Consider the following 14,940-nt stretch of genomic DNA (forward strand, 5'->3'; position numbering starts at 1 on the left):
CAAGACATGTTCATCGGCTATTGCTTTTTAAAGAGAAGGCAACGAGGAAGTCTTGCTTTTCTTGTACTTTTTCTCCTAGAAGCAGCATGAAAGACTTACTCCTTAGGTTGAGGAAGTGGAAAGCCTCTTGATCAGGCCTGGCGCGGTGGCTCACCGTGCCCGGCCTGCTACACCTTCTTAAATTCACAACAATGATTAATTTATTAGACTCATTGCCAGGATAAAGATTTAATCTGTTTTTCTAATAGTGCCGTCCTTTGTGGTTCTGTAGTTGCTTATTCCAACTGGCATATTTCCATAGGATGGGGTTGAATAAGAAAAACTTGCAAACTTTCAAAAACAGTAAGCTATTTTTGTATTTTTGAAGGCTTGCTGAGTAACGCTTCTCTTGGTACCACTACCTTATCTACCCTTCAGAGACTGTTGTTTCTTAGGAGTGGCCCTGGGCAATTAAAAGCAAAAACTTCTGGCCAGGCACAGAGGCTCAGGCTTGTAATCCCAGCACTTTGGGAGGCCGAGGTGGGCGGATCACGAGGTCAGGAGATCCAGACCATCCTGGCTAACACGATGAAACCCCGTCTCTACTAAAAACGGAATACATTAGCCGGGCGTGGTGGCGGGCGCCTGTGGTCCCAGCTCTTCGGGAGGCTGAGGCAGGAGAACGGCGTGAACCTGGGAGGCGGAGGTTGCAGTGAGCCGAGATCGCGCCACTGCACTCCAGCCTGGGCGACAGAGCAAGGCTCCGTCTCAAAAAAAAACAAAAACAAAAAAAGAAAAAAAAAAAAAACGAAAACTTCTTTACTCAGAAGTACCCTCCTTTGCACTGGAGATACATGTAAAGAGTTGCTTAGCAGTTGAATAACCTAAAATTGCATTTTGGAAGCTTGCTAAATGACAGACCTTCTTGTATCCTTTTGTGAACCCCCAAAATCTGAGACAGGTCCCAGCTAATTTAGAAAGTTAATTTTGCCAAAGTTGAGGACACGCGCCCGTGACACAGCCTCAGGAGGTCCTGTGTAGACATGTGCCCAAGGTGATCAGAGCATGGTTTAGTTATATACATTTTAGGGAGACATGAGACATCAATCAACATATGTAAGATGAACATTGGTTCGTTCTGAAAAGACGGGACAACTCAAAGCAAAGGCAGGAAGACTAATTGGGGAGAGGGCTTCCAGGGCATAGGTAGATAAGAGACAAATGGTTGCATTCCTTTGAGTTTCTGATTAGCCTCTCCAAAGGAGGCAATCAGATACGCGTTTATCTCAGTGAGCAGAGGGGTGACTTTCAATAGATGGGAGGCAGGTTGGCCCTAAGCAGTTCCCAGCTTGACTTTTCTCTTTAACTTAGTGAGGTGGAGGCCCCCGTCTTCAACTGATTCTTAGGGTCTTCTTAAATTGACTAAATTTCGCAAAAGACAAATCGTATGAGCCCTCCTCCCTGTAACTTATTCCAAATCTTAATCCATGTTTTCTGTTTAGTTATGCAAAATAAATCTAAAGAATTCTTTTCTCCATCTCTAGCCTCCAAAACCTGAACCAAAACAAAAGTTGTCAAAACAGATTTTTCAGTAAGAATACGCTACACATCAAGTGGTTAATGTAAATTACAAAACAGGATGTTAATGGCAGACTATAATATCTCTATTGTACAGATAAAATAATAAGGGTCAGAGAGATTAAATAATCTGCCTAAGGTCACACAGCTAAAAGCAGTGGAACAGGTATAAGAATCCATTTCTTCTAGTATTAACACTTTTTTTTTTTTTTAAATAAGTGGATTCAGGCTGGTCTGGAATTCCTGGGCCCAAGCGATCCTTCTACCTCGGCCTCCAAAGTGTTGGGATTACAGGTGTGAGCCAGTGCACCCAGCCATTAACACTCTTAACCACTATACTATACTACCTTCTTACATTTATTTATTTATTTATTTATTTATTCGAGACAGGGTCTCACTTTGTCACCCAAGCTGAAGTGCAGTGGCATCATCTCGGCTTACTGGAGCCTCAACCTCCTGGGATCAAGTGATCCTCCCACTGGAGGCCTGAGCCACTGTTTCTGGCCAAATTTCTTTTTCTTTCTTTCCTTTCTTTCTCTTTTTTTATTTCCTTCATCATTCTCTCCCTTTCCCTTCCCTTTTCCCTTCCCTTCCCCCTTCCGTTCCCTTTTCCCTTCCCTCCCTTCTCCCTCCCTTCCCTTTTTCCTCCCGCCTCAGCCTCCCAAGTAGCTGGTACCACAGACATGTCCCACCATGCTCAGCTATTTTATGTATTTTTGGTAGAGTCGGCGTTTGGTAGAGACCAGCATGTTGCCCAAGCTAGTATCCAACTCCTGAGCTCAGGTGATCCACTCACCTTGACCTCCCGAAGTGTTGATAGTAGAGGTGTGAGCCACCGTGCCTGGACCCCAGATTTGTTTTTATTTTATTTTATTTTTCTAGGTCAGGCACGGTGGCTCACACCTGTAATCCCAGCACATTGGGAGGCCAAGATGGGAGAATCACTTGAGCCCAGAAGTTCCAGACCAGCCTTGGCAATATAGAAGATGCCATCTTCCATATCTCTTCCTTTTTTCTTATATCTCTTCCTTTTTTCTTTCCTTTTTTTTTTTGTTTTTTTGTTTTGAGACAGTCTCGCTCTGTTGCCCAGGCTGGAGTGCAGTGGAGCTATCTTCAGCTCACTGCAATCGCTGCCTCCTGGGTTCAGGTGATTCTCCTGCCTCAGCTGCCCAAGTAGCTGGGACTACAGGTGCTCACCACCACACCCGGCTAATTTTTTTTTTTTTTAGTAGAGATGGGTTTCACTATGTTAACCAGGCTGGTCTTGAACACCTGACCTCCAGTGATCTGCCCGCCTCAGCCTCCCAGAGTGCTGGGATTACAGCTGTGAGCCACTGTGCATGGCCCTCCTTTGAATTTTTTAAAGCATTTGAGCAGATATATTCTATAAATAGTGGTACTATTTAATAGCAATAAGTGGTTATTGAGCACTTACAATACGCCAGTCATTGTACTTAATGTGCATTATCCCATTTAATCCTCTCAACAGTTTAATCCATGCCACTCACCTTGTTCTCTGCAAGACTGATTCAATTCTGTGTTAGTCCCCTTATTCATTGCACGACAATATAATTTTTGCCATTTCCTCCTAACCTTTGTAAACTCTACTTTGATCTCATCTGACTGTAATCCACCACTGCTCTTGTTTAAAGTTCATATTCTCTAAACATTGTTATTTATCTGCACAGTACAAGAATATCTGTGCTTCTACAGAGAGTCTTGTCCACCCACTTTCCCTTCCAGAAGGGGAGTGGTATGTGAATTCTGAGTGTTTAGATCATTTGGCCCAACCTATTACCTCTCAACAACTCAAGCCATGTAGTTAAAAACCTTCCCTTACGTTCAGTGCCCTTTATTGTCTCTTTTTTTTTTTTTTTTTTTTTTGAGACAGAGTCTCGCTCTGCCGCCCAGGCTGGAATGCAGTGGCATGATCTCAGCTCACTGCAACCTCCACCTCCCGGGTTCAAGCGATACTCCTGCCTCAGCTGGGACTACAGGTGCGCGCCAGCACGCCTGGCTAATTTTTGTATTTTTAGTAGAGATGGGGTTTCACCATGTTGGCCAGGCTGATCTCCAACTCCTGACCTCAGGTGATCCACCCACCTCAGCCTCCCAAAGGGCTGAGATTACAGGCATGAGCCACTACGTCCAGCCTACCATTTAGCATTTATAAAAGTTTCACAGTTAGGCCAAGTGCAGTGGCTTGTGCCTGTAATCCCAGCACTTTGGGAGGCTGAGGCAGGTAGATTACCTGAGGTCGGGAGTTTGAGACCAACCTGGCCAACAGAGTGAAACCCCGTCTCTACTAAAAACACAAAAATTAGCCAGGCGTGGTGGTGGGCGCCTGTAATCCCAACTACTCGGCAGGCTGGGGCAGGAGAATGACTTGAACCCGGGAGGCAGAGGTTGCAGTGAGCCGAGATCGTGTCACTGCACTCTAGCCTGGGCAACAGAGCGAGACTCCGTCTCAAAAAAAAAAAAAGTTTCACAGTTGAAGAAATTAGGTAGCTTAAAGCTAAATATCCAAGACTATTTGCCATGTACCGCTGCAACATTAATGAAATAAGGTTATTTCACAAAATCTTCCTCCCCTTGCCCAAATCTCCATCCTTCCTGGCTGTACAAATATTTTCATGTTTATTTTTTATTTTTATTTTATTTTTTTAAAGACAGAGTCTTATTCTGTTGCCCAGGCTGGAGTGCAGTGGCATGATTTTGGCTCACTGCAACCTCTCCCTCCCAGGTTCAAGTGATTCTTGTGCCTCAGCCTCCAGAGTAGCTGGGACTACAGGCATGAGCCACCACGCCTGGCTAATTTTTGTATTTTAAGTAGAGACAGGGTTTCATATGTTGGCCAGGCTGGTCTTGAACTCCTAGCCTCAAGTGATCTGTCCACCTCCCAAAGTGTTGGGATTACAAGCATCAGCCACCATGGCCAGAAGTGTATATATATATATATATGTGTGTATATATATATATATATTTTTTTTTTGAGATGGAGTTTTGCTCTGGTTGCCCAGGCTGGAGTGCAATAGTGCGATCTCAGCTCACCACCCCCACCTCCTGGATTCAAGTGATTCTCCTGTCTCAGCCTCCCAAGTAGCTGGGATTACAGGCATGCACCACCACACCTGGCTAATTTTGTATTTTTAGTAGAGGTGGGGTTTCTCCATGTTGGTCAGGCTGGTCTCAAACTCCTGATCTCAGCCTCCCAAAGTACTGGGATTACAGGCGTGAGCCACCGCACCCAGCCCAGAATTTTTTTTTTTTTTTTTTTTTGAGACAGAGTCTTGCTCTGTCACCCATGCTAGAGTGCAGTGGCATGACCTCAACTCACTGCAGCCTCCGCCTCCCGGGTTCAAGCAGTTCTCTGCCTCAGTCTCCCAAGTAGCTGAGATTACAGGCATCTGCCCCCACACCTGGCTAATTTTTGTAATTTTAGTAGAGACAGGGTTTCACCATCTTGGCCAGGCTGGTCTTGAACTCGACCTCGTGATCCACCCGCCTTGGCCTCCCAAAGTGCTGGGATACAGGCATGAGCCACTATGCCTGGCAGAAATTTTTTTTAATGTATCACAATTACTTAAATATCTTCCAAGCTACAAAACATAGAAAAGAGATTAATCTACAAATTTTTTTCCTCTAAAAATTAGATTTACTGATTCATGTAATACTGTCTTCATGATAAATGGTGGCTGATAGTGTTAATGAAATAATCACCTACTGTTAAATTCATGTATCTATATGGTTCTCAAATTTTAACAGAATTCTCAAACAAAGCCTGAGGGTTTGTTAAAACTGGAATGCTAAAAACTGGGCATGGTGGCCCACACCTGTAGTCCCAACTACTTAGGAGGCTCATTGGAGCCTAGGAGTTAGAGTCTAGCCTGGACAACAAAGCAAGACCTCATGTGTCATGTCTTTCTTTTTATTTCTTTCTTCCTTTTTTTTTTTTTTTCTTTTTTGAGACAGAGTGTCACTCTATTACCCAGGCTGGAATGCAGTGGTATGATCATGGCTCACTGCAACCTCAGGCTCTTAGGCTCAAGTGATCCTCTTCTCCTGAGCAGCTTGGACTATAGGCATGTGCCCCCATGCCTGGTTAATATTTAAAGTTTTTTTTATAGATGGGGTCTTGCTTTGTTGCCTATGCTGGTCTTGACCCCCTGGCTTCAAGCAATCCTCCCACCTGAGCCTCCCGAAGTATTGTGATTAAAGGTGTGAGCCACCATGCCAGCCAAGACTCCATCTTTTTTTTTTTTTTTGAGACGGAGTCTCGCTGTGTCACCCAGGCTGGAGTGCAGTGGCGCGATCTCGGCTCACTGCAAGCTCCGCCTCCCGGGTTTACGCCATTCTCCCGCCTCAGCCTCCGAGTAGCTGGGACTACAGGCGCCCGCCACCACGTCCGGCTAATTTTTTGTATTTTTAGTAGAGACGGGGTTTCACCATATTAGCCAGGATGGTCTCAATCTCCTGACCTCGTGATCCACCCGCCTCGGCCTCCCAAAGTGCTGGGATTACAGGCTTGAGCCACCGCGCCCGGCCGACTCCATCTTTTAAAACAAAATAAATTGCTGGGACTGTCACTTCTAGCCAAGATGAAGTAACAAAAACCAGATTTACCCACTCACCTAAAATAAACAGAAACAAACTAGGCAGCAAATAAGAAATAATGGTTTTTGAAGACACTGGACATCATGTATCAAAGGACAATAATCCCTAAAAGAGAGAACACAAATGCAGGGAGCCGGGAGATTGCCCCAGTTTATTGCCTTGGGAATGTGTCTAAGTTGCAGCACAGAAACGGGGAACAGAGTTAGCCTGGTGGACTCTTTGAGCTGAGAGTCTAGGGAAACCAAACCTTAGGACAGAATTCCAGAGAGGAGAGAGCAGCACAGAAAGAGAGAAATCTGCAGAAGTTTCCTTAGAATATTCAGCAGAGTACTTATTAGCACATGAATCTGAGCAAACTACCCAAAACCACGGGGAAAATCGACAGGTAAGGTTAGAGGAAACAGTGCCCAGGGTTGGCTGGAAACAATGCCTGGTCCTATCAGCCAGATTGAAAAAATCCCATAACCTGTGGGACAGTGGGTGGAGTACTCAAAAAGGTCTTGCCTCACTGATGAAAAATAATTCTAGATTGAGCACTACTCTGGATCTACCTAACAAATTATTAAAAACCTGAAAAGATCAAATTATTTCCCAGTCATTTAACTACATCCTAGAACAAAGCTCACAAGGATTTAAAGTAAAACAAAAATACACAATATCCAACAAGGTAAAAATCTGGCATCTAATCCAAAATTACTGGGCATGCAAAGAGGAAGGAATACATGACCATCATGATGAGAATAATCGATCAATTGAAACCAACATAGAACTGACAGAGATGTTACTTTAAATAAGTAAAGACATGTAAGATATTTTTTAAAAGACTTGAGCATCTAGAAATAACTACAATGTCTGAGATGAAAAATACACTAGATGGAATTAATAGTAGATTAAACTACACAGAAGAAAAGATTAATAAACTCATAGAAATAGGAGCTATTCAAAATGAAATAGAAAAGTCTCAAAAAGGAAAAATGAAGAGCATCAGTGAGCTGTGAAATAGCCTCAAGTAGCCTAATACATGGGTAACTGAAGTCCCTAAAAGAAGGGAAGAGGGACAGAAAAAAATATGTTAAGAAATAATGACCAATGATCCACATTTTCCCAAATTTGGTTAAACCACAGGTACAGATGCTTTACTAACCCCAAGCACAAGAAACATGAAGAAAATTATATCAAAGTATATTGCCATCAAATAAGTCAAAACCAGTGATAAAGAGGAAATCTTAAAAGCAGTCAGAGAAAAAGAGACTTAGTAACCATATAGGAACAAAGATAAGGGTGACATCATATTTCTCACTGGAAACACTGCAGGCAAGAAGACAGTGGAGTAACACCTTAAAATAGTGAAAGTAAAAAAAGTCACCCTAGAAATATATATCCAGCAAAAATATCTTATAAAAAGAAGGAAAAATAAAGATGCTTTCAGACACGCAAAAGTTGAAAGAATTCCTTGACAGTATACCTATACTACCAGAAATGTTAAAGGCAGTGTTTCAGGCAAAAGAAAAATGATACCATATGAATCTACCCAAGGAAATAGCACAGGAAAAGATTAAGTATAATAGTATATATGTTAACTTTTCAATTTAAAACTTTTTAAAAAAAAAGATAACTGTTTAAACAAAAATAACATACTGTGAGAGTTTTAACACACAAAAGTAAAATTTATCAACAATAATGTAAGGACTGGAATAAAAAAATGGAAACATTATTGTAAGATTCCTATTCTATACAGGAAGTGGTATAATATCATTGAAGGTAGACTAGTTAAGTTAAACATGTATACAATATACCTTAAAGTAACCACTAAAATAATAAAAGAATTATACCTAATAATCACTCAAAAGAGAGAAAGTGAAACCATTAGCAATATTCTATTACAGTGGCTCACGTCTTAGTCCCAACACTTCAGGAGGCCGAGGCAGGTGGATCACAAAGCCAGGAGATTGAGACCATCCTGGCCAACATGGTGAAACCCCGTGTCTTCTAAAAATACTGATATCTTGACACTGTACTTCAGCCTGGTGACAGAGCGAGAGTCCACCTCAAAAAAAAAAAAAAAAAAAAATCTATTAATTTGAAAGAACCCAGGAAAAAAAGGAAAAAGAGAACAAAGAGCAGATAAGACAAATAGAAAACAAATAGCAAGATAATAGACTCAAACCTAACTCTATAATGAAATGATATAAACATACCAATTAAAAAGGCAAACGTCTGAATAAAAAAGCAAGAATGAACTATATGCTACATACAAAAAAAACTTCTTTTTTTATTTTTTTGGAGACAGAGTCTCGCTCTGTCACCCAGGCTGGAGTACAGTGGTGTGATCTCAGCTCACTGCAACCTCCGCCTCCCGGGTTCAAGTGATTCTCCTGTCTCAGCCTCCCAAGTAGCTGGGATTACAGGCGCCCACCACCACAACCAGCTAATTTTTTGCATTTTAGTAGAGATGGGGTTTCACCGTGTTGCCCAGGCTGGTCTCAAACTGCTGAGCTCAGGCCATTTGCCTGCCTCGGCCTCCCAAAGTGCTAGGATTACAGGCATGAGCCACTGCCCGGCCATAAAAAAAACTTTTTTTTTTTTTTTTTGAGACACAGTCTTACTCTGTCACCCAGGCTAGAGTGCAGTGGCACGATCTCGGCTTACTGCAACCTCTGCCACCCAGGTTCAAGCGATTCTCCTGCCTCTTGGCTCCCAAGTAGCTGGGATTACAAGTGCCCGCCACTGCGCCTGGCTAATTTTTGTATTTTTCGTAGGGACAGGGTTTCACCATCTTGGTCAGGTTGGTCTCAAATTCCTGACCTTGTTATCTATCCACCTCAGCCTCCCAAAGTGCTGGGATTACAAGCGTAAGCCACCACACCCGGACTAAAAAATTTCTAAAATATAAAGACATAGACGGCACACCTGTGACTCACGCCTGTAATCCCAGCACTTTGGGAGCCGCGGCGGGTGGATCACGAGGTCAGGAGATCGAGACCATCCTGGCTAACACAGTGAAACCCCATCTCTACTAAAAATACAAAAAAATTAGCCGGGCATGGTGGCAGGCGCCTGTAGTCCCAGCTACTCGGGAGGCTTAGGCAGGAGAATGGCGTGAACCCGGGAGGCGTGAACTCAGTTTGCAGTGAGCCAAGATCATGCCACTGCACTCCAGCCTGGGTGACAGAATGAGACTCCGTCTCAAAAAAAAAAAAAAAAAAAGGATAAAAGAAATATAAAGACACAAATTGGTTAAGAGTGTAAGTATGGAAAAGATGTACCATGCTAACACTAGTCAAAAGAAAGCTAGGATAATTCTACTAATATCAGATAAAGTAGATTTTAGAACAAGGAATACATGAATCCACAATTACAATTATTATAATCAAGAGATTTCAATAGCCCTCTCTTATATATGACAACAAATGGGCAGAAAATCTGACATGAACAATACTATCAGCCAACTTGACCTAACTGACATTTATAAAACACTCCACCCAACAACAGCAAAATACACATTGTTCTCAAGTGTGTACCCAGAACATTTACCAAGATAAACTATATTCTGGGCCATAAAACAAATCTTAAATTGAAAAGGATTCAAGTCATACCAAGTATGTTCACAGACCACACTGAAATTAAATTAGAAGTCAATAACAAAAGATTTTTGGAAAATCTGCTGCTTTAGTTTGTGTTTTTAGAAAAAAAATTTTGAAGGGGAAATCTGCAAATAACACCCTTCTAAATAACCCATGGATCAAGAAGTCATTATATAAAAAAAAAAAACACCTGCTGGACACAGTGGCTCATACTTGTAATCTTTTTCTTTTTTTTTTTTTTTTGAAACGGAGTCTCGCTCTGTCGCCCAGGCTGGAGTGCAGTGGCGTGATCTCGGCTCACTGCAACCTCCGCCTCCCGGGTTCACGCCATTCTCCTGCCTCAGCCTCCCGAGTAGCTGCGACTACAGGTGCCTGCCACCACGCCCAGCTAATTATTTTTGTATTTTATAGTAGAGGGAGGCCGAGGCGGGTGTAATCCTTTTTTCTAAAAACACAAAGGTCAGGAGTTCAAGACCAGCCTGACCAAGGTGGTCTCTACGAAAAATACAAAAATTATCCAGGCGCAGTGGCAGGCGCTTGTAATGCCAGCTACTTGGGAGGCTGAGGCAGGAGAATCGCTTGAACCCAGGCGACAGAGTTTGCAGTAAGCCGAGATTGTGCCATTGCACTCTAGCCTGGGTGACAGAGTGAAACTGTGTCTCAAAAAAAAAAAAAAAAAGTTTTTTTTTTTTTTATGGCCGGGCAGTGGCTCCACCTGTAATCCTGGTACTACAGGTATCCACCCCTGCACCTCGCTAATTTTTTGTATTTTAGTAGAGACGAGGTTTCACTGTGTTGTCCAGGCTGGTCTCGAACTCCTGAGCTCAGGCAGTTCACCCACCTCGGCCTCCCAAAGTGCTAGGAAAAAGAACTGGAAGTCATTATCTTAAATGAAATAACTCAAACAGAAAGTTAATACTAATGATCTCACTTATAAGTAGGAGCTGAACAATATGTACACATGGAAAAAAAATTATAAGGACTCTGAACTAAACGAAAAAAAATATAGAACATATTAGAATTTGTGTGATGACACTAAAGCAGTACATAGGGGGAAGTTTATAGCACTAAAAGCTTAGAAAAGAAGAATGGTCTCACGTCAACAACTTCAACTTCTGCCTTGAGTAACTAAAAAAAGAGAGACAAAATTAAAACCAAAGTAAACAAAAGACAAAAGCAGAAGTCTATGAAATTGAAAGAAAAATATAGGCCAGGCGTGAGCCAGCACCTTGGGAGACTGAGGCGGGCGGATCATTTGAGGTCAGGAGTTTGAGACTAGCCTGGCCAGCATGGTGAAACCTCATCTCTACTAAAAACATAAAAGCTGGGCGAGGTGGCGTGCTCCTGTAATCCCAGCAACCCAGGAGGCTGAGGCAGGAGAATCGCTTGAACCCGGGAGACGGAGGTTGCAGTGAGCCAAGATCATGCTACTGCACTCCAGTCTGGATGATGGAGCGAGACTCTGTCTCAAGAAAAAAAAAAAAAACAGAAAATCAATAAATACAACCAAAACATGATTGAGATCAGTAAAACTGATAAGCCTCTAATATCAGGAATGAGAGGTTACATCACCACAGGGTCTCCAGATATTAAAAGGATAATGAGGGAGTAATTTCATGTCCATAAATTTGACAACTTAGATGAAATGGACAAATTTCTCGAAAGACAAACTACCAAAGCTCACTTGAAGAAACAGACAGGCCAGGTGTGCTGCTCATGCCTGTAATCCTTGCACTTTGAGAGGCCAAGGCATGAGGATCGCTTAAGCCCAGTAGTTAGAAAGCAGCCTGGGCAACATGGCAAAACCTCATCTCTACAGAAAAATACAAAAAATTAGCCAGGTGTGGTGGTGTACGGCTGTACTCCCAGCTACTCAGGAGGCTGATGTGGCAGGATCACTTGAGCCCAGCAGAGAGAGGCTGTGGTGAGACATGAGTGCACCACTGTAGTAGCTTAGGCTACAAAGTGAGACCTTGTCTCAAAGAAAAAAGAAGGAAGAAGAAGAAGAAAAGAAGAAGGAGGAGGGGGGGAAGAGGAGGAGGAGGAGAAGAGGAGGAGGAAGAGAAGGAAGAGAAGAGTAGGAGGAGGAGAAAGAAGAAGAAAGAAGAAGAAAGAGAAGGAGAAAGAATAAAGGAGGAAGAGGAGGAAGAGGAGAAGAAACAGACTACCTTAATAGCCTTGTATCTATTTTAAAAACTAAAAATGTAGTTAAATACCATCCCACAGAAAATTCTAGGTCCAAATAGCTTAACTGGTAGATCCTACCAGACCTTTAAGGAAGATATAATACCAATTTGACACAAACTTCCAACTCATTCTATGAAGCCTGATACCGAAAGCAGACAAAGACATTACCAAAAAAATGACAAACCAGTATGTCTCATGAACATAGATGCAAAAATTCAAAAAAATTTTAGCAAAGATCATAAAAAAAATTCTAGGCCAGGCACAGTGACTCGTGTCTGTGATCCTTGCACTTTGGGAGGCTGAAGCAGGAAGATCATTTGAGCTCAGGAGTTTGAGACCAGCCTGGGTAACACAGTGAAACCTCGTCTCTACAAAAAATTTAAAAATTAGCCAGGTGTAGTGACACAAGCCTGTAGTCCCAGTTACTTGGAGGCTGAGGCTAGAGGGTTGCTTAAGCCCAGGAGGTCAAGGATGCAGTGAGCTATGATCAAACCACTGCACTCCAGCCTGAGTGACAAAGCAAGACCCTGTCTAATAAAAAATTCTAGAGATGTGAATCAAAACCACAATGAGATACCATCTCACACCAGTCAGAATGGCTGTTATTAAAAAGTCAAAAAATAACAGATGTTGGCAAGGTTGTGGAGAAAAAGGGAATGCTTATATGCCATTGATAGGAATGCAGATTAGTTCAGTCCCTGTGGAAAGCAGTTTGGAGATTTCTCAAAGTAAAAATAGAACTATCATTTGACCTAGCAATCCCATTACAGGGTATATACCCAAAGGAAAATAAATCATTCTACCAAAAAAAACACCTGCACTCATGTCTTTATTGCAGCACTATTCACAATAGCAAAGACATGGAATCTACCCAGGTGCCCATCAAGAGTGGATAGGGCCAGGCTTGGTGGCTCACACCTGTAATTCTAGCACTATGGGAGGCCAAGGTGGGAGGATCACTTGAGCCCAGGAGTTTGAGACCAGCCTGGGCAACACTGTGAAACCTCATCTCTACAAAAATTATTTTTAAAAAATTAGCCAAGTGTAGGGGCACACACCTGTGGTCCCAGCTACCAGGAAGGCTGAGGTGGGGGGACCCCTTGAGCCTGGGAGGTCAAGGCTGCAGTAAGCCGAAATCGTGCCACCACACTCTAGCCTGGGCAACAGAGTGAGACTCTGCCTCAAAAATAAATAAATAAATAAATAAATAAGTGTGGTACATATACACCAAGGAATACTATATACCCATAAAAAAAGAACAAAATTGAGTCCTTTGCAACAAGGTGGTTGCAGCTGGAGGCTATTATCCTAAGCAAATTAATGCAGAAACAGAAAACCAAATGCTACAGGTTCTCACCTGTAAGTGGGAACTAAACACTGGGTACACACAGACACAAAGATGAGAACAATAAACACTGGGGAGGGTTTCACCATGTTGCCCAGGCTAGTCTCAAACTCCTGGGCTCAAGTGATCTGCTTGCCTCAGCATCTCAAAGTGCTGGGATTACAGGTGTAAGCCACTCCACCCAGCCAACAAATGTGTTTGGCAAATATATTTGTTAAATGTATATTAATATACACACTTGTTAAATAGATTTAACAAATACATTTGTTAAATAGTTTATATGTAGCCCATTATTGATAAAAACTCTCAGGCAGGCCGGGCACAGTGGCTCATGCCTGTAATCCCAGCACTTTGGGAGGCCAAAGCGGGTGGATCACGGTGTCAGGAGATCGAGGCCATCCTGGCTAACACGGTGAAACCCTGTCTCTACTAAAAATACAAAAAATTAGCCCAGTGTGGTGGCAGGTGCCTGTAGTCTCAGCACCTCAGGAGGCTGAGGCAGGAGAATGGTGCGAACCCGGTAGGCGGAGGTTGCAGTGAGCTAAGATCGCGCCACTGCACTCCAGCCTGGGCAACAGAGCGAGACTCTGCCTCAAAAAATACATAAATAAATAAAACACCTCTCAGGCAAACTAGAAACAGAAGGGGACTTCATCAACTTGATAAAGAACATCTACGTGTTGTATGAAAGGAGAGAAGGTTAGCACTTCCCTTGGCAAGGATGGAAGAGGGCCTCAGGCCTGACAACATGTATACGGTTAAGGCATTGCCACCTACTTCATGGCGTCTAGCCATCGTTATTTTTGGTGGGTGCAGTGGCTCACACCTGTAATCCCAGCACTTTGGAAGCCAAGGCAGGTGGATCATGAGGTCATATGTTGGAGACCATCCTAGCAAACATGGTGGAACCCCATCTCTACTAAAACACAAAAATTAGCTGGGCATGGTGGTGGGCCTGTAGTCCCAGCTACTCAGGAGGCTGAGGCAGGAGAATTGCTTGAACCTGGGAGGCGGAGATTGCAGTGAGCCAAGATCATGCCACGGGACCCCAGCCTGGGCAACAGAGCAAGACTCTGTCTCAAAAAAAAAAAAAAAAGAACATCTATAAAAAACCTACAGCTAGTATCATAATTAGTGATGAAAAATTGAGGCCAGGCGCAGTGGCTCACGCCTGTAATTCCAGCACTTTGGGAGGCTGAGGCGGGTGAATCACCAGATCAGGAGTTTGAGACCAGCCTGGCCAAGATGGTAAAACCCCGTGTCAACTAAAAATACAAAAATTAGCTGGGCACAGTGGCGGGCACCTGTAGTCCCAGCTACTCGGGAGGCTAAGACAGGAGAATCACTTTGAACCTGGGAGATGGAGGCTGCAGTGAGCCGAGATCGTGCCACTGCACTCCAGCCTGGGTGACAGAGCAGGACTCCATCTCAAAAAAAAAAAAAGAAAAGAAAAGAAAAGAAAAATTGAATGCTTTTCTTTTAAGATCAGAAAGAGCTGGACAAAGTGGTACATGTCTGTAATCCCAACTACTCAGGAGGCTGAGGCAGGAGGATCATTTGAGCCCAGGAGTTTGACAGCAACATAGCAGAAACCCCTCTCAAAAAAAAAAAAAAAAAGTTTTAAAAAAGAAAAATGTTTAAAAATGAGTATGT

The 14,940-nt window shown here is 42.9% G+C and overlaps 2 protein-coding genes and 1 non-coding gene across 6 annotated transcripts in view; 2 read left to right on the forward strand and 1 right to left on the reverse strand.

Moving 5' to 3' along the window:
- Window positions 1-14,940, forward strand: part of PDE12 (phosphodiesterase 12) — a 90,327-nt gene that overhangs the window by 39,257 nt on the left and 36,130 nt on the right. The gene's annotated exons all lie outside the window — the stretch shown is intronic.
- DENND6A (DENN domain containing 6A) overlaps window positions 6,296-14,940 on the reverse strand; it is an 85,181-nt gene continuing 76,536 nt past the window's right edge. For all 4 annotated transcript variants that reach the window (XM_074032554.1, XM_074032556.1, XM_015446100.4 and 1 more), the window contains one exon: window positions 6,296-8,218. In XM_074032554.1, the coding sequence (XP_073888655.1) occupies window positions 8,105-8,218 (114 nt within the window). In that variant the 3' untranslated portion in view covers window positions 6,296-8,104. The remainder of the gene's footprint in view (window positions 8,219-14,940) is intronic.
- On the forward strand, window positions 13,965-14,090 carry LOC123572079 (U6atac minor spliceosomal RNA). Its single transcript, XR_006696419.1, has one exon. It is a non-coding gene; the product is annotated as a U6atac minor spliceosomal RNA (small nuclear RNA).

Source organism: Macaca fascicularis, chromosome 2, assembly GCF_037993035.2.
Source record: "Macaca fascicularis isolate 582-1 chromosome 2, T2T-MFA8v1.1".
Taxonomy (NCBI): Eukaryota; Metazoa; Chordata; class Mammalia; order Primates; family Cercopithecidae; genus Macaca; species Macaca fascicularis.